Genomic DNA, 23,231 nt, shown 5'->3' on the forward strand with positions numbered 1-23,231 from the left:
CACACACACACACACAATTGAAGAGTTCATACAGCTGCTGGGATGTTGCCTATGTCACTATTTCTGATTTCATTTCTAATGAAATTGAGGATTCCGGCACAGGCCCGTTGATATTGCATGGAATTATATGAATTTAGGGCCAAATACCATTGTATTAATTATATTTAGGAAATGTCGTGACTTATTCTGGATGCACATGAGACACTACAATTTACTTGTACCATATCACACATTCTGTGAATGGATCTGGTCTTCCTTACCGTTCTTTTTTTGTTGTTGTTGCAACAGCTGTACAAGAACAGGCACAGTGTCAGAGCCAGAAGCTGGGTCAGTCACTCTGCAGCCTTTTGCAAATTGCAATCCAGCAGATGGAGCCAAAGTGCTGCGAGTGGCCGGCAGCCTCCAGCTGCTTAGCAGAGGGTATCACTTAACTCAGATACAATTAGGACTTCATCATATGAAAGTTTATCCTTTTTCCTCTTCAGCCAGGATCCCTGGCCCTCCAAATCTCACTAATCTTGTTCAGGCTTCGGGGCATTATTATTTTACTATTATTTTTAAATATGAATGTGTGGAATGGCCTCTGAAAATCTGCCATTGCTATACACAGAAAGGTCTCTGGGTGTCTGTGCCTACAGAAATAACCAGAAACAACTACAGGAGCAACAGATCTTCAGATTTCAGTATTTCATTCCAATTGTGTAAGCTCCCCAATTTCCAGACCCATTGAGCAGTACCCACTGGGGATAGATTACATATGGTATAATTGCCACACCACACACACGCAGGAAAGTATGAAAATGTAAATATATAAATTCCATCATATATGCGTAATATATATTTATGATTTTGTGCCTTCCTGCACTTCATCTAAATTTCACAATGCTTATCTGCCTCCAGGCATCTAAGACTACTCAGCAATCCCTTTTTATTTGCTTTACACTTCTCATACGTTGTGCATGTTATGTTTGGTCCAAATCCATTCTCTGTTCCAGAGGGACTGAAAGTTAGGAGAAACTACCTATTAAAAACAAAAACTAGTCCTGCCTTCGGGCAATGTGTTGTTCATCCACACAGCTGTGCAAGGATTTTGTCTTGCATGTTTACACAGGTAACCACGTAAGGCCTTGTCACAGCTACACAATTTAGACTACTATTACGAAGGCCAAGTGGTGTACAAAACCAGAACAACAGGACATACATTGCCCTCAAAAGCTTCAAAATCAAGCAACACAGAGCTCCCAAGCCACCTTCTCTGTAAGAAGCCTCCCTAGGCCTTGCACACAACATCTGTGAATTTGGAGCTTATTATTAAAAGCCTTTCTAGAGGAACATTTTGTACTGGTTTTTATTTAGAACAGCAGCAGCTGCTAACTTTCCTCAGGAAAAGGCATCTAAACTGCATATAAATTCATGTTTGTTTGTTTTTCCTGTATCAAACAGAATGCAGAGAAATCACCTTCAAGTAAGCTTTCTGCGTTACTATATTGCTTCACACCAAAGCCCTATTTTGGGCAGGAGGAGGTGCTATACCCTGCGTAAACATAAGATTAGGGAACACCAATGGTTAAAGCATAATAAGAGCAGGAGGAAAATACAAGGCAGAAAATGAAACATTCTAAGTTTTATACAAGCCCTGACATGCAGATTGCCTGTGTATGCTTTCATATCAGTAAGTGTACTGTAATGCTGCTGAAAAGATCTTTAAGAAGGCCCTAAAGAGACAGTAAATGCATTGTGTTCCTGGCTGTTGGGGACACAAATATATAGCAAAAGAAGAGCATCAAAGCATGGAAAAATCTGTCTTGCACAGCATGCCCTGTTTTTCATATGCTCACAGGCTTCGCTGAGCCATTCTGCTTCAGAAATAAACTGATGGGACAGATACACCCAGGAGGAAGATTTGCACAAGTCCAAAGAGAATTCTGTCCATCTCTCCATGCAGAACGTCAAGTTTAGCTACAGATTCAGAGGGTTCACTGGGCTAAGATGAAATACCAAAGTGGGAACCCAAAGTGGGGCTCCTCTGTTAGGTTTCGTCTTCTCCATTTTCTCTCTCTGGCTGCCTTTCTCCCAGGTCCCTGTAGAGGCACCACATGCGACAGCTGGTGAAGATTCTTTCCTGTTCTCTGTTTCAGCCCTGACTGCTTCATACCTGCAGTTCTACTGCGAGCAGGTCTGGATCATGATCTGAGAGAGACACTCAGAGCACTTCAAGGCAACAAATGTCAACAGTAAAGAGGAGAGAAAACATTTCTGGGGTCTGGATCCCCTCTGGATGCCCCTGCTCTACTATTCCCAACTTATCTTTTGAAAGGAAACTAATAAATGGCTCCCAGAACAGATCCACTAAAGGATATTTTATGACAGACTAGATTTTTCTTTCACGTTCTGCTTTATGAAATAGTCCCATACCCATAGCTTGCTAAAGCCATGAACTAGAGGTCAGCTCAAGGTCAAGAGTAGATTGTGGGAAGAAATTCTTATCTCCGTTACACAAGTGTGAATTTGGAGGAATTTCAGTTATTAAGCAATCTATAAAATAAGGTTAACAATAATAGTTATTTCAAAACGCTTTTGCAATGGTTAACTAGCAGTAATTAAGGCTGGTGCAGAATTTGGGAGCCTGTGAATAAAATGCACTATAGAAATTCTAAGTACTCATTATTTTTGCCATTCTCCATTATACTTCTGTATACTGATGTAATCTATTTGCTGCAGCTAGGGTGGCTGTTAGCACTCCTCATAGATTCAAGTCCATTATGTCCCTGACTGGAACATTAGTCTGAATTAAACTGGTCACATATTAATTGGGAAAAAAACCCTACCACTGTATAGAAGTCATTCTAGCTGAAGGTGCCACCAACGTGAAAGTCAAAACTCACAAATACAAGGAATTAGTGGAGATGGCTGGAGAACTCAAATACATTTCACTTAAAATGCCTGGATTTAAAAAAAATAAAAAGAACTAATTAATTAAAAGAAATCTTTTCAATGAAAGAAATCTGATCTAACTTTAAGAATATTAATAAATCACAGCAAAGACTGCATGTTAGAGGGAAACTACCAACTGAACTATGCCGGCACTATTTGCTGTTGGTGCCCATGATTCTACAGCTGCATCTTCTCTAAGTATTTCTCTACCCTCTTCCATAGGGTGTTCCTACACACAGCATTAAGTCATTCTATGCAATCAACCTTGTTGTAAACTCGGTGTAAAATACACTGAGCAAATACTTCACAAAACTATCCAACTGAATAAATAAGATAAAGGATGCAAACAGGTGTGTTATTAGGTTGGCATCTCAGGAGCATAGTGACAACGTCTTTTTAAAAGTAGCACATTTTAGAAAAGTGTTCTGTGATAGAATACTCTTTAGACTGAATGTTCTGACATTTAACCTCAATTCCTTAACAAATCATTATCCATTTCAAATTTTTCTGTTCTTCAGAAGTTTTAGGAGCAACATTACAGCAGCGTACCTTTTCAACACATTTTCCATGATCACATCTGCCTTTTCCACATCAGTTTCAGCTTTGCTGAAGCTGGAAGGAGGCATCCAGAAGTTAGAAGAGAGCAGCCAGAAAAGCAGTATCGTCATTCCATCGTACTGAACAAGGCCAACCAACCTTCACTGAAGTAAGCACCCTTATGCAAAGTGGCACCACACACACAGCAAAATCACAGAGTATTTGGTATCTCTCCAGATCATGAGCTATACTATCCTTTGAGAATGTGTATTTTCAAAAACATTATACAAATATGCAACCAGAGTTAAAAACAAGAGAAAAATATATACTTCAGAAATAGCTAGGGGCCTGACTCATCATTCTCATTGTTAATACTACAAAATTCACTAGAAAAGGGAGAATTCAGCATCATTTACTCTGCATTCTAAACTAGGATGTGTCGGTGATTATCCTGAAGAACAGTAAATGTGGCTTGGAGTTACAAATGGAGTTTTTATACCATCCTTTAAATGCCTCTGTAAGAAATGAGACCTAGATGTGCACAATGCAAAACATACGTGTTATATTACAGAAAATGCACCAGAAAATGCAGATAACTGTGTTAAAAAAAAAGTGTAAAAATAATCTATTTACTTTCTTCCAGAGGACTCAAAATTCAGTGGAAAATGCTAAATCAAACTGCATCAACAGTGGGACACTATAAGTCCCATAGAATGGTTGATTTTTCATCAGAATCCTACTAGCTTAATTCCTGTGCATTTCTTTGGCTTTCAAATTTAAAATGGTGCTGCATAAATGCGTACAATCATAGAATGGCTTAGGTTGAAAACGATCTTAAAGATCATCTAGTTCCAAACCCTGCCACGGGCAGGGTTGCTGACCGCTAGATCAGGCTGCGCAGGGCCACCTCCAGGGCTGGGACATCCACAATCTCCCTGGACAGCAGTGCCAGTGCCTCACCACTCTATGAGTAAAGAATTTTTTTATGACATCTATCTGTAGTCTCAGCTCTTTTCATTTGAAGCCATTTCCCCTTGTCATATCACTAACAGAAAGAGTGAAGTTGGTCCCCCTATGCTTATAAGTTCCCCTCAAGGACACAATGAGGTCTCCCTGCAGCCTTTTCTTCTCCAGGCTAACTAAGCCCAGCTCCCTCAGCTTATCTTCTTAAGAGAGGTGCTCCAGCCCTCTGAGCATCCTCGTGGCCCTCCCCCGGACCTGCTCCAGCACTTCCTCAGCCTTCATGTGCCAGAGATCCCGGACCTGGACACACTACTCCAGATGGGGCCTCACAAAGGCAGAGTAAAAGGGGACAGTCACCTCCACCCCCCTGCTGGCCACTCCTCTTTCTGATGCAGATGGCCTTCCGGGCTGCAAGTGCACACTGCTGGATCATGTTCAGTTTTTCATCTACCAGACCCCTAAGTCCCACTCTGAAGTGTCAAGTCCTGAACAGAACAACCATGTACAATATATACATATGAAGTTGAAGGTGTAGATTCATACTGTATTTGCTGAGAAAGAAGACAATGTTGGCAGACAGAAGGAGTTACGAAGAACTGCTTCTGCACTATGCGCAAGTGAATGCGTTAGACAAGATCTGTGTGGTTGCATGTATTATGCAAGTAAAAGATTAGACTGTTACATACCAAAACACAACTGGGAAAAGGTGCAATTGTGACCAATGAATATTTTGTGGTCATTTGTGCTACATTTTGTTAAGAGCTTTGAAACAAATGCCCACAGGAACGTTCAGAATTCAGGCAGTATCAAAGTCTTCTCTAGCCATAACTGCAGTTCTCAAAGTTCCGTCGCACACAAACCAAGCCTGCGAACAAAAAAGTGAGAACAGAGTAACAGGCAAAGCATCGTCCCTTCTGAAGGCAAAAACGACACATTTGAGCTGTACAGAATGTCCAGATCTGAAAAGTACTCGGTGTGAATCCCAACAGCTTAACCGTCGCAGGCTGAGAAGTGCCTGCCAAATGCCGAAGCTCCGCACGGAGCAGTCCGGGGACGGGCGCACGCCCCGCAGCGCGGTGCCCGCCGCTGCCAGCGTCGGGGCGGGGCCGCCCGCTCTCGGGCCCCGGGGGGGCGGCAGCTCCCGGCCAGGGGCAGATGGAGGCCAGCGGCGCGAGGAGCCCGAGCACCCATGCCCGGTAAGTGTCCGGCCGCGGGCAGGAGGGAGGGCGCGGTGCCGGGAGCCAGGAGCACGTTTCGGCAGAACGGGGGTAGGAAACCGGCCCGAGCGCGGCTGATCCCGCAACTGCCAACCGAGGAGACCGCAGCGGGAGCCGCAGAGCTGCCCCCAGGCTGGCCGCAAGCAGCTGGGCAAACCGTTGACACCCCACCATTCGGCTTAGGCTCTGCCTATGTTGATATCTGAAATATTGATAAGCCTGAGTATTTATATGGGGATTAAAAGCCGTGATGGAGAAGTGCCTGGCCACAGCCCGAAAAGGCTTTACAGCGGAGTTCAAGCAAAGCTTATTAAAAACAAACACTGAGCAAAAAGGGGCCCAGACCCAAAGAGACAGAAGATACACACCAGATTTTCTCCGAGCTGTGAGAAAGGCTCGTGGAACCCCGAGCAGCACATACCCTCAGCGCAGACGGGGTGTGCCAGCAGGTCGGTTCCATCACTGCTGCCCCGATCCTGTGCCACAGCACAACACAATACTCCTGGCACACAATGGATTCAGCCTATTTCAGTGGCTGACTCTGTGTGTGCTGCTACATTGTGCCCTAAACCATTGGTTCTGTTGCTGATCTGATCAGATAAGATGAACTAAATAAAGAAAATGAGCCAAATTCTCCTTGCCCTCATTAAATCCCAGGCAGCTTGCTTTACTGAAATGGGTACAATAACTAAAAAAAAAGCAGAATTGGACACATTGGCAGAGAATGGCTCAGAAATACTTACCCTTGTGCACTGAACAAATTCAGGACATCAAACTCATGAAAGAGATGAGGAACTCATTCTTTTACTCAAAATCAGGGCACAGCTGCTCTACTCTGCTGCATCACAGCACACCTCAGCTTTCTGTTCTTAATGACCAATGGTGACAAAAGTTATAGGAGAACACAGGACTGCTGCGAGGAACATGAAGGACCGGGGATGGAGAGGACACACGTTAAGCAGAGTCCAGCCGAGCTTGCTCGAAATGTTAACTACTCAAAGACAGACCAGACAGCTGAACCACCTGCCATAGGTATTTGTATTGTTGATACAACACCTCCACGAAGCAAATCACTTATTTCTATTTACCTTCACTGGCATTAAATTAAAGCACTTTTCTGCATCAGGCCTTCTAAGCTATAGATCGCTTGGCTGCCTGTCTGAAGACACACTTGAGCATGGCTTATGAAAATAAGAGGAACACACAAACACCATTTCCATGCTCACGAACTGAATTTGTTACATATTTCCTCATACTGTGCATTCTTGTAAAAGAAAACTGAGTTACCAGTGCAACACAACCAGATTTTTCCTTGTGTTAATATTAACCCATCTCAAACAGGCACTCGTTTCATGTTCCTCAGAGTAAGTACTGCACTAATAAGCCTGGCTAAATACTGAAGTGTACCCAGAGTGGAGGAAGGCACAGCAAAGTGCTCACCGCTGTGGAATAGGCAGGAACTGGGAGGCTGCTCCATGGGCATGGAAACACGGCTGACAAGGCAGCTCACAGGCAGCAGGCAGCCAATTCCTGCAGAAAGCTAAGGTAACACACCTGGGAAGGAGCTGGGAAAAAAAGAAAGAAAAAAGGCTGGCTCTCATGATTGTACGAAAGGCAGGAAAATCAGATAGGATGGGATAAAGGCCTTGGAGGCACTGTGGCCAGGTTAATTTTACAGCAAAGTATTTACGTAAGTGTTCTGTAGCTGAAGGACATTTCTTATCACCCATTGCAACATGGTAATAGAGGAAAGATCAGTAGTACATGTATTTGCAGCTTGCTTCCTACACTACTAGTTTTGAAGTTGTTACTCAAAACTGCTACCATGAGTGACTGAATATTTTGTGCTTGTATTTCTTTTTCTTGTCTGTATTTCTACTGCCATATAGAGGTGACTAACTGCAAGGTATCTGCCAAGTACAGACAAAACAAAGAGAAAGGAACAAAGCATAAATTCAGATACCTCTACCAGATGAGTCATATCTGTATAGGTTATGGGTTACTTTAACATAGAAGAACTATTCAGATTTCTAAGGACTCCTAGTCTGTACAGAATTAAGCTGTACATAAGCACACCAAGGTCTAGAAAGTTACATCATTTTTGCAGTACATCGATGTATGTACTTTTCATAAACACTTCAGACACTAGAAAATATCCGAACTCCATCTAATGTTATATCCAGTTCTAAATACTATGGTAATAGGAATAACATGAGCTTACTTGAGGTGTTTTCTAACTCTATACGCTGATAATCTTTGTAAAGGTGTTCTTTCATCATTGACTTAAAAGAGTACACAAATTGCATTTTGTTTTTTTCTTCCTGGTATCTTTATAGAGTTCAGTGCCTGAAGAAAGATGCAAGGATAGAAAAGGTGCAACAGGGATAGTTAGAAAGAAGATGAAGAAGGAAGAACCTTTAATCAGAGAGGCACTGAAAAGAGTTCAAGTTAATGCCTTAGCGTTAATGAAAAAATGGAACAGTGGCAGTATTTTTCTTACCTTGGGAACCCTGCACAGAAGGAAAGGCAGCCCCTGTGCTGCTGTGCTCTAGGACACTGGGATCTGATCAGGAATGGGTCCCTACCTATTGGAAGTAGTACAAAAATGCCATGATAAATTGCAATCAATTCTCTGATTTCTTTGCACCTTACTTATTCTTAGAGCTGCTGGAAGTTACAGACCCCACCTGAGGAGGCTGCATCTCAGCAGACTGACTCAGCTTGCCCACACAATGTCAGAATTTCATGAGCTAGCAGACAATGTGGGGTTGATTTTAATCAAACCCTTCTACCTATATGTCAATATAGTACATGACACTCATTAAATACTGCATAATAATGAATTTCTGGATTTCCATTTTTGTTTCCAAAAAGCAAAATTTATAGTCCGCTTACATTATCTCTTACAGTGACTCCGGTCAGGACTCCTTCTCCATTCAGAACATTTAACTGTGAGCCAGAAAGCACCCCAGCCTAAGCCTCAGAACTCTTGGGTCAGATGTGGACAAGCCTGACCCATTCAGTTGTCTTCTGATATTCGAAAAGGAAAATGACTCACTGGTGGCAGCCAATGTTCAAGGCAGGTTCAGATCTGCCTCTCAACCACCAGTCTGCACCCTAAAACCAGAGAAGAGAAAAAGTCAGTATCGGTTGTGACAGAACAGCAGGTCTCTGTCACATCAATTCCAGCGGAGGCCCTGAGAGCTAAGCTCAATCAGTGCACAGGACTCAGATCATCCTAAGTTGCCTCCCATCACTGTAGAGGGTAGAGAATTCTGCAGTTCAGGCTCACTGCCAGGGAGGATATACTGAGAGTATATCCTGATCAGTTCTCAGCTGAGATCCAGTCATGTGTCCATGCACAGTTCAGAGCTGGGCCAAGACAGGCTGGGTGTAAACCGCAGTGCAGAAATTGCCTCTACAGCATTTTACTCTAGAATACTCAGCAAACTAAAGACAATGAACTGAGGCTCACTAGCAACTGTCTGCTCATGGCCTAAAAACAAATTTTCATAACAGAATTCCTTCTATTCATATTATATTAAAGAAATTTATTACGTTTCCATTTCTATTGGTGTGAAAAAAATATAAGAAAACCCAAGTTATACCAGATTTGATTATATCTGAAGTAACCAGGATTCAGGAGATAGTGTGTACTGGATACTTAAGTTTGTCTTTACTGATCAGGAAACGCGAATCCTTAAGAAGGGAAAAACCAACATCCTGACGTTTGCTTTGTTCCTTGCGCCAGGACCTAGCCTCAATCCAACACAGATGAGTAATTGGAAAATCAAAACAAACTGAAGTAGTAGTACCTCTTGTATGTGTTAGGTGCTCCTGGGTTTTCTTCTTCTTCCATTATGAAAGCTATAGCACTTCTATCATGCTATGGTAAGCGTTTATGTTACAGGAAAATAAGGATATGTAACTACTAGGGCTTCGGTTGTTCTTCCCCATCTATAGACTCAAACTGCAGTCATCATCAACATACCTGAACACTTTCTTTCACTGCTGATGACATCTTCAGGCGTTACATCACAATATAGCCAAAGAAATTGTGCACATGAGCAGAACATTACATTTTAAGATGTTTTTAGAATGTAAATAAAAATGACACTTTTAATTTTCCTATCTCCCTCCCAAAGGTACATGACTTTGATTCTGCTATGCTGTTTTATGTGCTTGTGTTTGAACAGAACAAGTAGTTACTGTTGCTGGAGGTGTAACAGTAGGGATTCTTCTATTTGCTCTCATCGGAATAACTGCATACTTGCTCTGGAAGAGGTTTTGCCTCATTTATTCTTATGAAGAGCTCCCTAATCCTGCCAAAACAACATCTGTGAATGCCATTTTGCAAGATCAGACATCTGAAATTCAACCAAAAAGCACAAGGTATATAATTTTGTTTTTAAAGTAGGCACTTTAACCTGGTTTATTTCAAATTAGCTATGACCTGATTTTAAAAAAAATATATGTTCTGCTTTGCTCTTTTCTAAAACTATGAATGCAATGATTATTTCTAATTTATGTAAAAGGTAGTACAGTTGAGTGTTATTGCTGCACGGATAGCTTTATCTGTTACATAGACAAATACGGCCCAGGTGTCTGCATCGTTCCTGGTAGTTTTTCATAAAGTATCCAAGAACTTAGCATTAGGATTTCAGTTCTGAAAGGAAACTCTCAGTTACTGCAGAGCTTTGAAGCTCTAAAACAAGAAGCTGCAGTTCTTCATTTTCTTGGAAAGATTAATTCCAAAGGAGAAGAAAAGGAAAAGCGAGGAATCTGTGAAGACGTGAGATCTGAGGTCCCTTGATGGACCTCTAGGCATTACACAGATATTTCCAAACAAGGATATTTACAAAAAAAAAAGATATTTACTTTTTCTATCTGTGCATCTCTGTATTATTATTTTTTTTTAACCCGAGATAAGTAACCACGTTACTGTTACTAAGTTTGGTTTCTGTATTTAAACTAGAAGAATCAGTAGCTGTTGATGTCTTGAGCAGATCCAAAAGCGTTCCGTTTATAATTCCACCAACACTGCATGGGCGAGACTGGATTAACCTGACAAATGAAGAACAAATTCAGGAAGACAATAACTCCTGCATGATTCCCCAGTCTGGGCCACGGTCATCATTTCATTCTTTGGGTACGACATTTCAAAAATATGACTCTTGGAAGGGCAACCTGATGATGAAGCATGTTCATTGAAGGCATGCCAGATAAGCCCTAAACACTACATATACACCACATATAAAATACATGTATGTATCTACTTATATATATATATATATATATATACACAGCATGTCTGTATATGGCAAGTTGATGGGGACAAACTCTTTTCAGTGGTGCGCAGCAACAGAACAAGAGGCAATGGGTAGAGATTGGAACTCACGGAGATCCACACAAATATGTGGAAGAACTTCACAGTGAGAGTGCCAGAGCACTGGAACAGGCTGCCTAGATAAGCTGTGAAGTCTTCTTCTCTGGAGATGTTCAAGACCCATCTGGATGCCTACCTGTGCGACCTTCTGTAGGCAACCTGCTTTAGCAGGGTTTGTTGAACTCAACAACCTCTAGAGGTCCCTTCCAACCCTTACAGTTCCATGACTCTATGCAGGAATTGGGCCAGAACGTAGCCATTCTTTGCACTGCTTCAGAACCTCGCACATAGGGTGCACGTAAAGCAATCTCCTATGCTCCTATGTTTTGTAAATACACAACATGGGGGTAACTCAGGAAGTATCTGATTGTTGTCCCCCTAAACAAGCAGAGTGACCAACTGCAGCTAAGATTGCAGACTGCAACAACAAATACCCAGAACTATCAAAGCATCGTTCATAGGAATAAGAAAAAGAAAAGGGGAGTGGCGCAGCTTACAACTACTCCCAGATTTGAGGGAAAAATAATTCAAATCCGAAGTTTATGCAAAGATAGATTAATGGGATTTCCCTAATACAGCAGTCGTTACAATATTGCCTGCTACCGTCTTGAAACTAACATGTTGATACTTTTTATTTTGTGAAGCTGGAGCTTACATTGTAGGGACCATTAACCCAGAGCTGTACAAGTTTCCTGAAGATAAGAGTGAGACCGATTTTCCTGAAGGCAACATTGGCCGTCTCTGGTTCTCTATAGAATATAAGCAAGCATCAGAAAGGCTCCTCATCTCCTTGATAAAAGCCAGGAAGTTGCAGCCTCCTGCTGATTCCTGCAGTCCGTTTGTGAAAATCTACTTGCTGCCTGATGAAAGACGCTACTTGCAGTCTAAAATAAAGCGTAAAACCCTTAATCCACAGTTTGATGAAAGCTTTGTTTTCCAGGTACCTGTACTTTTGATGAAGCAGGTTTTTGTTTCCAAATATTGTCCTGTTGAATTAAAGCACGTTTTGTGAAAATGTATTTTTTACAAACTTCTACCAAGACACAAGTGTTTCCACTGGAGGTGCAATTTATTACTGAGCCTTCTGGAGATTCTGGGCTACCTACCCAAGTCTGTGGCTCCAGAACCAGCCTTACTTATGGTCTACACTAAAGTTGGGGATTACAAAATATGTCCTGGGAAGGATAACCCTAGCCTGAACTATGGCTGCACAGTGCAGCACAGCAGCTCTAGACATCCAGAGGAAACATATACTGAAGTTTTTATAGCTTTTAATTTCATTACGGTTAAAGTAGACTAGAAATCAGAACCCAAGAGGTGTCTGGAACAGCATTTATATAATGCTGTAAACCTAGACACGTGGCTTCTAGAGCAAGAAGCTTTGCACAGATGCCATAGAATGATTAAGGTTGGAACAGACCTTTAAGATCATCTAGTTCAACCATCAACCATCATCACCATACCCACTAAACCACGTCTCTCACAGAACAAGCATTAAAACCAAAGAAGTTTGAGTTTCAGACAACTAAAAATGTTCACAGACTTCTAAACATTTGTCTCTAGAAGTGTATGTATCATAACTCTAGATCTTCCTGGGTTGAAAAACTGCTAGTTCTACATTTTTAAAAATCGACTGTTTTAGCTTGGATCTTCAGATTCCTGCACAGCTAAGATTTTGGGCAAATTAAGAAAGCTGACTTGAAATAACCAAAGAAAATCTCTACCTACTTTTGTCACTCTTTGTAAAATTCTTCTTCTGAAGTTATGCTTGCATAGAAAAGTCTCTGATAGCTTACTATTATTAATATATTCCTCCTTTTCCTGTATAGGTTTCCAGTAAAACGTTGCTTCAGAGGACTCTCAAATTTTTGGTTTATCATGTTGATAAGCAGAAGCATCACCATCTCCTAGGCCAAGTCATCTTCCCACTGAAAAACGAAACATTAACTGATGATAGCAAAGTAGTCATATGGAGAGATTTGGAGAAAGAAAACTTGGAGGTAGGTACACACCATGCTGCTTGGCATTGTTGAATTTCTCTCCTCTTACAAGTATTGGAAGGGTACAGGTAAGAGAGAAGTATGTTGTATTGAATACATCAGATGTTAAAGTTTGATAAATATTTGGAGTTCAAGTTCCCCTCTTATGAACCTGCAGCTCAAAAGCAGGTGTACAGGCATTATCCAACTGTTCAGAAACAGTCACATAGGTTAGGAGGATACAGTTATGTGAGAAAGTACTTTATGTTATTTCTTTCTGTTTTGAAATAGAAAAGAGCAGGAAAAGTTCAAGAGGTAAGGAAGATTCAGGAAGGCTGATTAACCGGTTCTATCAAATGTCACAACAGCATAAATAAAGCCATTACACTGCCTTGGTGTTGCAGAAAGCACTAGCATGAAGAAACATTCACGCCCCCTCCCCCCCCATTTATCTGTGTGAAGAGTTTTTCAGATATCTGATGACACTATCTTGCTTTCCAAGACTCCCTCAGAGTACGGCGATATCCAGTTCTCCCTCAGCTACAATGACTGCCTGGGTCGTCTCACTGTAGTGGTTCTGAGGGCAAGGGGATTAAAGCTTCAGGATGAGAGCCGTGCTGTCAGTAAGTGTCACTTCCTCTTTGCTATCAGCTCCAAAATTCCTGTTCCAATTTGTTCCTTCCTCATTAGTTCAGCCGGGCTAATGCTGAGTGACTCTGAATAGAACAAATAAACAGAGTAATTTGAATGAAAACAAACCATATTTTGTTACTGGGGTAATTAGATTTTGATAACTCAGTTCTGGTGTGTTTTGGCTTTGGTTCATAATAGCTTGTCATCCTACTTTAACAAATTGAGAATCACTGCTTTGCTGCAATCCAATTCAGAATTAACAGCTGCCCCAGGGAAAAGGCTTGAGGCAAAAGACAAGAGGTTAAGGGCTGCAGAACAACTGCTTGCACTGAACAGCCATCCTGGGGAGAACTGGAGAAAACTCCCAATTTAGGATGGCCTGGGTGTTGTTTCAAGGACCGTGGCATGGAGTCTCAATCATTAGCCCTTCCTGCACTGGGTTTTTTCCCTGGGACATTCTACTCAAGTGTCCTTGGCCTCAGATGTTGAAAACAAATTTCACTGTGTCAAAATCTTTAGTGATTTAGTGAAGGGCTCCAAAACTAAACAATACAAATGCAGAATAGCATCTAGCAGTTAAAAGATGGTTAGTTCTCTCTGTACAGACATATCAGAAACCATAAGGTTTATTCAAACAGGCTGTTACCAGGATGTTAGACTTCAGAAGAGATACCCTCTAAATGAGTTTATAGATTCTCTAGTAAACCCCACAGAAACAGGAATGAGAAGCTCTTGACAGGACTCAGTGCCACATTAATCTCTGATAGAAAATATACAGTATAGGAGTGTAAGAAGAAATTCATTTTTAGATTCAGGTGAATTAAGTGTTTTTAAGAAGTAATAAAGTAATTAAAAGCCAGATACTGTATCAAGCAGTTTACATAGTAACTCTTTTCCATATATAGCACTCAGGTAACAGCTCAGCCAGAACAAACATCTGTTCTGGTAATCCTGCAGACTCTGAACAGTAGGGAGAGCCTACTGGATCCGTAGAAATAACAAGGAGACACAAGGAGCCTGCCAACATTGGCTCAGTCCTGACATTCTGATTGTTTTTGTTATACAAATGAACCTTAATGAACTGAATAGCAGGGATAATAAACACAGTATCAGCAGAGATAATTTCAGGCTGCTCTAGATCTCACTATCAAAGACTGAGTAAGACCACAATACAGTACAGGTCCCCTACAGGAAGGGCAAGATTTTGTTGCTGTCATCCATCCCTGCCACCATTTTTGTAATACTTTCAAAGACGACAGAGCAGAGACCATTTGAAATTGTTCTTTCACCTCTTTTCCACAAATTTTTTAGAAAATTCCTCATAGCACAACTAGAAGTCATTGATAACACCTTTTCAAGATTCACTAGGATAATCAGTTACTCCTAAACAGATACAGTTTTATCAGAAACATATCTGATCCAAGGATGATGGGTAAGAACATGACTGCTGCTTTCAACAGCTCTTGAATTGGAAAGGATACGGTGAAGCTACACCCTAAGCACTTTGTGTACTCTCTGCTTAATGTTATGCACTATCATACTACCGTACACATTTCAGTCGCTCGTGATGGAATTTTATACTTGGCATTTACTCCTGAAAGTGAGCAATTCCTTAAGCCTTCCTAACTGCCTCTGGTGCTTTTTTTTTTTTCCCCCTCCAAGGTGTGTACGTCAAGGTCTCACTGATGAACCATAATAACTTGGTCAGAAGTAAAAAGACAGCAGCTGTTCTGGGATCTCCCAATCCAGTGTACAATGAATCCTTTAGTTTCAAGGCAAATCAGACAGAGCTGGATACAACAAGCCTGAGTCTATCTGTGCTCCAGAATACCGAACAACAAAGTAAGCTACACATTACATTTAAGATGTCGAATCTCTTACTACACTGCAGAGAGGATTAAAGCTGGAACGAACTCATAATCATAACCTGTAATCATAAAATACCAGAAGAAGTTTCCAGTATTGTTTGCTCTCTTTAAAAAGCAGAACAACTTATTTGCAGTAAGTGCATAACTTTCAGAAGAGAAAAATTTAATAAAAGATAACTATAGGCTAGTCACTATCAGAACACAGACTGTAGTATTTTTGTTTCATTCTGGTATTCTAAGGAAATGAGCGTATGTAATTATGATTTGTGAATGCTTATGCATAAAAATTCTAATCTCCAAAATTTTGAAGCCATTTACCATTTCTAATCAAATTTGGAAAATGAACAGCAATTTTAATTACCACAGCAGTTCAGGCAGTAAGATAAAAGAAAGATTACAAACATTTCCTCTCCTTGGCAGAAAGCCTGATGCTTGAGGTCACCTTTTACTAATGATCAGAGAATCCATTAAGGAGTTCTGCTTTGAGAAGTAAACCAGAATTCAATGTTTCTACTGCTCACAATGCAAACTCCTCCCTGCAGTGGAAATCTGATCTCAATAATTAAACATTAATACTCTTCTTTGAATTCATACAGTTCTAATAACAACAACAATAATAACAGCGGTGAGTTTATGGGTAGGCAGTTTGGCTTTGAGGACTGACGAGGATTAGGATCAGTATTTGCGTCTTTCATCATTTTTTACTTGCAGACAACCAAATGCTTTACAAAAATCCTCAAATTCATGTAAAGTAGGTTCAAATTATCTTCCCTGTCCTAGGTTGCATAATTGAGGTAAGAAGAAACAATCTGCTTAATCACAGAGTAGGTAATTAGCTAGTGGCAGAATGTTAAATGGAACCTGTGTATTGACTCCCATCTGACGTCTCAGTAGCTGAATCTATTATTTCCCAAGCTAGAGTATCATACAACCCCTGCTAAGGTTGCCAATGCCTTGAACTAGGGCACACTTCAACAGTACATTTGGGTAGAGATTCTGGACAGACAGAACTGTGTGCCTTAATCTGATTCTAATTTAGAGCAGAGTGAACTGACTAAATACCCACTTCCAGCATTGAAAAGTATCTTAGCACATGAAAACCAGGGAACTGGAGATCGAGTGTAGACTCCTTGGCAAAAAAATTGGATTTAAAAATAATTTTCAGAACATGCATTTCTTAGAGAAATAAAGATTAAGATTCTCATTTATATTTCTTAGAAGCACTCATGGGTGTTAATTATGCTTTTTTTTTCCTCCAGAAACACATGTGCTGGGGCGTGTCATAGTTGGGCCATTCATGTACAGTCGGGGCAAAGAACTAGAACACTGGAATGAAATGATCAGCAAGCCTAAGGAGCTGGTTAAACAATGGCATGCTCTCTGCTACAGCACTTAAACAGCATCACTACATGGACAAAAAACACATGTAAGATGGAGAAACTCTCACTGCCCTTCATAACCTAGTGATAAAGGGTACAAAATTTCTGAACAGTTAACACTCCTAAGTAGACAGGAATAAAAGAAAAAAAGTATATTCTTTCTTACTCTAAACACAGAAAATCAGAAGACGACTTGGTCCCTGGTAGTCCGGAACCCAACCCCAACTTGTCCTTGTATGTCTCCCTAGATATATCTCTCCTGGAAACAGAGCATGGATTAAGGTTTGACCTAGTATGGACACACTTACACTGAAAACTCAGTCAATTAGTGGAAGCCCTTAGAATGCCCTTAGAATGTATGTTTGTTTTAGTGGTAGTTTTCTGCACTAATTAAATTACTGTTCGGTAAAGTAATTCAATTACTTTCAATCAAAATAAATACAATTCTTTTACTGACTATTCACTGGGGACCTGATCTTCACACCTTTTACACACTACAGTCATAAACCAGATAGGCTACTGCAGACAAACATTTTGTACAATTTCGTACAATTATGTTCCAAGAGGACCATAATTTCTGAAACTGAAATAAACTCAATTCCTTTCAAACGGGATATTATGTTAATTCAATATAAAAAAGCACTTTCCATTTCTCACTGTCTAAAGGAAAATACAGTGAATGAAAATGTATGAGAGGAACTGATAGAATACTCCTCTTCACCTGATCCCCCATTTGAAATGTTAAATGGTATCCCTCAGTCTGTCTTGCTAACTATGTCACTGGATATAAGAGTCTGCAGTTGTTAGAATTTAGTCAAGAATTAAAAGATTGTATCTCCATTAAATGAATACTGCCCCAAGCCCAAATTTAACTACAAAACCACTGAAAGCTTATCCAGTATGCAGTGTGCTTGATCTAGGAAGGAAAGTTGTATATATATATATATATACATACATATATATATATACACACACACACAAAATGCTAGTTGTATTACTACAATAAAGCGATTTTACCAAAACTATTGTCTTTTTATGATTCAAATAATACCAATAATTTTTAAAACATTAAAAGAACTATTAAAGTTACTCCAGGCAGTTATGCTTACTAGTTTGTGCAGGAAGATGCATGTAACCTACAGTGCCAATTAACATAAATATCTCTAAAGTGAGAAATAATGGGCTTTTGGTCACGTATCTGACTTAATATACAGCATGCTCCAAGTAATAAAATAATGTGTTGCACTAACAGTCTCTTTTTTCTACTTCCTATACATTTGGATGCCAACTACTTAGAGTTTGTATTAAATCCCAAAAATGACAGAATATTTAAATGCACTTACCAGCTTTCTTGATGGTGCTCAAGCAAATTAAACGAGTAAGGTCCATTTTGACTCTTCCTGACCAGCAGTTATTCCAGTAATGAAAAACACATGATTAAATAAGGTATTACAATACAGTGCTCTTGTCACATAATACAGGGCGGGCTTCTTTTTTCTTTCTTACCTGCTGCTTTTTAGAAACCTGTGCTTGAGACCTGCATCGAAGTGAAGGTGGAGGAATGATTACAAGACCTCTTCGTGCCAAACTGCACTAGCTCTTCTTTTCCTCCAAAAAGATTTATCATCTGAGTAAGATGCACAGCACAGAAAACCCTCACCCAATAAACATGTAGGAAAGAGATGCAAGATCATACAAAATGTGACACTTCTCTCAATACTTCCATTATTATTGACAAACTTCAGAATTTCGAAAGCTCTGCAATAGATCTATCATTTACTCATAGAAAAACAACACCTTTGAGTGGCAGTGAGCAGTAATTTACCCATTTTTAGAGCAGACATGAATGAACGTTACACTTCTGATCTAAAGAGCATTTTAGAAAAGAAACCCGACCACCACTTCCAGTGTGAAATGCATGGAAAGAAGTCTAAAGTGAAGAACATAAGAAGTGGGACTTAAAATGTCCAAGAAAAACATTTTTAAGCAAACATCAGAAACGAAGCTAAGGCATTACAATAAACTAAACTGACATTGAACAATGTTACGTTTATAGATCAGATTTCACGAAAGGACACTATTAAAAAAGTCAGAGAGTAGTCACCTAAAAGGATAATGAGAAGAGAATGAGGTTCAAGTCAGCCAGCAGCATAACCACAATATGTGGAACTCAGCAGTTAGACACACATAGTTCAGCAATCCAGATGGTATGACTTCCCTCCAAAGTTATCAAATCATCCTAATGAGGCTGACAGGATGACAGGATGTTAAACAATTTTGAGAATTTCTCTAACATAATTGATGTCTGGTTTTCCTAAGTCTTATTAAATTCAAAGAGCTCCTGGAATACTTTAATTCATGCTAGGTTAATATTAGTGTTTATGCCTCATTTAAACAAATACAAACATTGAAATTATTCTTTCCTTCTGTGTGTTCTCCCCTGGCACTAAGTAATCCACATTCTAGAATCAGGCATTGCTGAATAAAGTATAGAAAGAATGAGATACAAATAGTGAAAATATGAACAGTGAGGTAATACTCATTGTAATTCATCTGAAAAACCATCAGCGTCATAGAATTGTAGTTCTAGTCTTATGAGATAAGAGTCGCACATTCAGAGATGGAATAAAACAATGGGGAATTGTTTTTAACAGACCATAGCCAGGGATTAAACCAGAAGACTTTTGCCATGTAAAGCAAATCAAGACAAAATGGCTATCAATTGGATCTGACCAGACTCATCAGTACACAAGTATTTAAATAACAGAAATAAGACGAGTGACATCAACACTTCAGCTGAAAATTCATTTCTTTTGAGTCATTCAGTAACCAGGGACCTCAGGATTGTTGTTTTTTTTTGTTTTTTTTTTTCCCCATTCAGTCTGTCAGCAAAAGAAAATCTTTACCACCTTCCCTTTTATTAGTAAACAAGAAAACACATTATTTGCACATAGCTCTAATCAACATCAATAAAAAGCCAACAGGACTAAACCGGTTTCACATGAGTTACAACAACAGTAGAATCCCAGTAAACATTCAACTTTGGAGCTATTTCCACAAAGCAGCATTTTAAGGCTGCGCAACCTCAGCCACGCTATTCGCAGTCTAATACATGTGATTTTCTCTTTGTTTTCTTGTGTGTGGGTGGAGGGTGGGTGTTCTCTTTCTCATCAAGTCTACATTTTTGAGAATGTGTTTGAGGCTTGTAGATAGTGGAAATACTATGTAGAAACGTTTACTAACTGAGAACATAGGTAAAGATATGCAAGAATCTAATCAAATAGAATATAGCAAATATGATTTATACCCCGCAGCTTGTACTAGTCTCAACAAGAGGAATAACTTACATCAGAGAAGAATCTATTTACACATATGTATCTATATATTTGATTGCCTTCAGAGTAATAGTATCAGACTGTTGCTTTATGAAGTCAGGTGCAGTCATCATTTACTCAGTCTTTTAATGACAGAAGACATTATAAAAATACACCAAGACCTTAAGAAGAATTAAATTAGTTTCTAAATCTGATTGAACTGGGAGAAACCTGTGTTAAATTGGATGTAACGGATTTTGAAATTGGCTTAACGTGATTATATGTATTTATTTGCTACCATATAGCTGAATGCATTAAGTGTTATTACTCAAAAGAATTATTAAAAAGAATGCACCATTTAAAATTATTTACAACCTCTGAAATTACTGCAACAACTTTTAATACACAGGATTAGATTCTCAGACAGATGTTTTAAGAGAAAATAGCAGCAAAAGTGCTGAGGCAGAAGAGTCGAAATATTGCTGTTAAAAGAGAACCATAATAGGAGAGCAAGCACAACAACATCACCAAGCTACAAGTTTTTTTTCTTTTATCTTGTCTGTGACTAAAATTGTGCTACTAAACTGAGATTGTCTTCCTCAATCTGCCATATAAAAAACAGTCTCAAGACTAGAAAATTTTCAAGAGAGAAGAAAATTGCAATATCAGCAAGAGTTTATTAAGATTAAAAAATACGTGCATAAGAATATATTTTATGACAATTTCAATTTTTACAAAAATTTACAAATTTTTACAGCAATAGTACATACAATCAGCAGATATTCCATACCCGTTCTTTTGTGATGATTTTTATTTAAAAATATTTGCTTCTTTCAGCTAATTCATTTTTCTTCTCTTTGCAAACCTTGCATGTCTTACAGTCTCTTATTCAATTATTGCAGAAGTTGATGCTTCAAAGATCAGGATGAAAATTTAGCAGATGGAAATCCTTTTGCAAAGGATAGCTGTTTTCATCTAGCACAAAATGGCTTCTAATTTCCAACAAATAGGAAGCTTCCATATCTGCTAGCAGTGAATGACACAGATCTGCTACTATTGTGCCGTAGGTCATATCTGAGAAGGGCACTGCAAAAAACATAACAATTCAATTTACTTCTCAACTTTCATAATAGCACCTAACATTCAAAATTTACCTCCATGAAAGCTACACTGAATTACCAGAAGAGTAGACCAGCATCCAAACAGGATATTATTTGGTTTTCATCTTTTTTTTTTAAAAAGCAATGTGCAAAACGTGTTTCTTTCAACTGTTGAGTTTTAACACTTGTGAATCGTGTACAACACATCAATAACCCCAAATGAAGATGTATCAATGGAAGCCTGTCTGAAACAACACAGAGGCTGAGAGACTTGTCTGTTTAACCTAGAGAAGACCGAGAGGGGATCTGAACAATGTTTATAAAAAGTGCAGGAGGCAATTGGATGAGGCCAGACTCTTTCAGTGGTGTGTAGTGACAGGACAAGGAGTAACGGCCAAAAACCGGAGCATAGGAAGTTCCACACAAATATATGGAAGAACTTTCTTACGGTGAGAGTGATAGAGCACTGGAACAGCTGCTCAGAGAGGTTGTGCACTCTTTCTTTGGAGATATTCAAGACCCATCAATTTGGATGCCCACCTGTGCAACCTATCGTAGGGAACTCAATATCTAGAGGGACCTTCCAATCCCTGAAATTAAAATTAAACACTGTTCATAGTTATTTACATGACTAATGTTTGGCAGCTATTTCTAAAAACTTCAAAGAGATTTTATTTTGCATATAAGGAATCCATTTAGTAGCCAAATACATAGTTACATAATGTACAATAGATACTCATATAATCTCACCTATTACTGTTGCTACTCAACTCTGAACTTCAGAATTTTTCAGATAGCAACTGAAACATTCTCTTCAGGTTGCCTTTTTCCCTTTGCTTCTGAAGTCTCATACACCACATGAACGTTCATCATACTTATCCAAAACAACAATCTCATCCATATCCTAACTGTCAGTAAGTAAAAATTTTCCTTTCACTGAGAACTTTGCTGCCTGTAGTGTTTGTACAACAAGTTAATTCATGGAACAGTACCTACTGATCTGTTCAGCCAGTCTGCAGGAATATTGAGGAAGATTTTTTCCATCAGCTCAGACACCACATGTACATAAATTTCATATCCTCCATCTTCCACTGTCATCAAAGCAGGTCTAGGTACAAAAACAAAAGGCTCTTGAAAATAAGCTGCTGCTTTTTGTCTAGTTGAAGCAAGATCTGTGAATGAAAGTTATACAGTGTAATACAATCCTCCAGCACACCAGGAAGTAGAACATTTCTATGCATGTATCTGTCAGATCTGTACAGTTAGAATATGAGCTTGATATATAACAAATATCACTACACAATGTTAAAATAACTTCTAAAACTATCACGTAAGTCTTTCTTTGAGACAACTGCAGAAAGCCAGGCTTTAGTAATCTCTTGTCTTTTCCTGAAAGAGGATGAGAACTGCACCAAATGAGGTTTTTAAATCCAGAGAACATAAATACCTAAAGATAAAATGAATCTCAAGATTTGATGTTTCTATTGAAGCTTGAATTTCATGTCTTGAGATTAAAGTAGATTGAAGTTAAAGCTTTTTCATTATCAAAATGAGAAACAATCCTTCTTCATTTAAGAAACAATTTTCTCGAGTCAGGTAAGTGTACAAAGGAACTGTAATAGCAGTGGGAAAGTTAACTTAGGGAACACTCATTACCCTTGTGTTCCAATCCTTTGTTTTGGTAATATATTAGAGGCAAAAGCCTAAACATGCAAGCATAACCCTAACCAGATCTGGGAGAAATTTGCCTAACAAGTAACACTTATCTTGATCTGAATAAAAAATACAGTTGTCTCCGTATAAAACGGAGATTATTATATATATATTTTTTAATGGAGTCTTTCACTCCAGGAAGATTCCTAAGTTATCTGAAGTCTTGTGTAAGCAAAATAAAATGCACGAAAAGTTACGCATCTACAGG

At 39.3% G+C, this 23,231-nt stretch overlaps 3 protein-coding genes across 14 annotated transcripts in view; 1 reads left to right on the forward strand and 2 right to left on the reverse strand.

Annotated features, from left to right (window-relative positions):
* The window catches only part of GPRIN2 (G protein regulated inducer of neurite outgrowth 2), a 30,854-nt gene extending 23,868 nt beyond the window's left edge, over positions 1-6,986 (reverse strand). Inside the window, exons 1-2 of one of the 4 annotated variants that reach the window (XM_021398974.1) lie at positions 6,073-6,986; positions 5,121-5,299 (exon numbers count right to left, since the gene is read on the reverse strand). The gene's annotated coding sequence lies outside the window, so the exon portion shown is untranslated. Of the gene's footprint in view, positions 1-5,120; positions 5,300-6,019 lie in introns of all 4 variants that reach the window. The other 3 variants (XM_021398972.1, XM_021398975.1, XM_021398973.1) reach the window with 3 other exon arrangements.
* On the forward strand, positions 5,475-18,145 carry SYT15 (synaptotagmin 15). 5 transcript variants are annotated; one of them, XM_021398979.1, is made up of 9 exons: positions 5,518-5,630; positions 7,015-7,196; positions 9,848-10,043; positions 10,627-10,800; positions 11,682-11,977; positions 12,867-13,037; positions 13,519-13,639; positions 15,312-15,491; positions 16,777-18,145. In XM_021398979.1, the coding sequence occupies exons 3-9, from the start codon at positions 9,995-9,997 to the stop codon at positions 16,911-16,913; spliced, it is 1,128 nt and encodes a 375-aa protein (XP_021254654.1). In that variant the 5' UTR covers positions 5,518-5,630; positions 7,015-7,196; positions 9,848-9,994; the 3' UTR covers positions 16,914-18,145. The 5 variants fall into 5 exon arrangements, with proteins under 5 accessions (XP_021254653.1, XP_021254654.1, XP_021254657.1 ...); XM_021398982.1 differs by having other exon boundaries at positions 10,630-10,800; XM_021398978.1 differs by lacking the exon at positions 7,015-7,196 and having other exon boundaries at positions 5,475-5,630; positions 10,658-10,800.
* The window catches only part of FAM35A (family with sequence similarity 35 member A), a 39,033-nt gene continuing 36,280 nt past the window's right edge, over positions 20,479-23,231 (reverse strand). For 4 of the 5 annotated variants that reach the window (XM_021398962.1, XM_021398959.1, XM_021398961.1 and 1 more), the window contains 2 exons: positions 22,303-22,418; positions 20,479-21,296 (listed from right to left, as the gene is read on the reverse strand). In XM_021398962.1, the coding sequence (XP_021254637.1) occupies positions 21,124-21,296; positions 22,303-22,418 (289 nt within the window). In that variant the 3' untranslated portion in view covers positions 20,479-21,123. The remainder of the gene's footprint in view (positions 21,297-22,302; positions 22,419-23,231) is intronic. The other variant, XM_021398964.1, reaches the window with a different exon arrangement.

Source organism: Numida meleagris, chromosome 5 (genome assembly GCF_002078875.1).
Source record: "Numida meleagris isolate 19003 breed g44 Domestic line chromosome 5, NumMel1.0, whole genome shotgun sequence".
NCBI lineage: Eukaryota > Metazoa > Chordata > Aves > Galliformes > Numididae > Numida > Numida meleagris.

Coding starts and splice junctions, on each gene's coding strand:
- SYT15 (XM_021398978.1), top strand. Junction 10,801..11,681: donor GTCATCATTTCATTCTTTGG/GTACGACATTTC, acceptor TATTTTGTGAAG/CTGGAGCTTACATTGTAGGG. Junction 13,640..15,311: donor GGATGAGAGCCGTGCTGTCA/GTAAGTGTCACT, acceptor TCCCCCTCCAAG/GTGTGTACGTCAAGGTCTCA.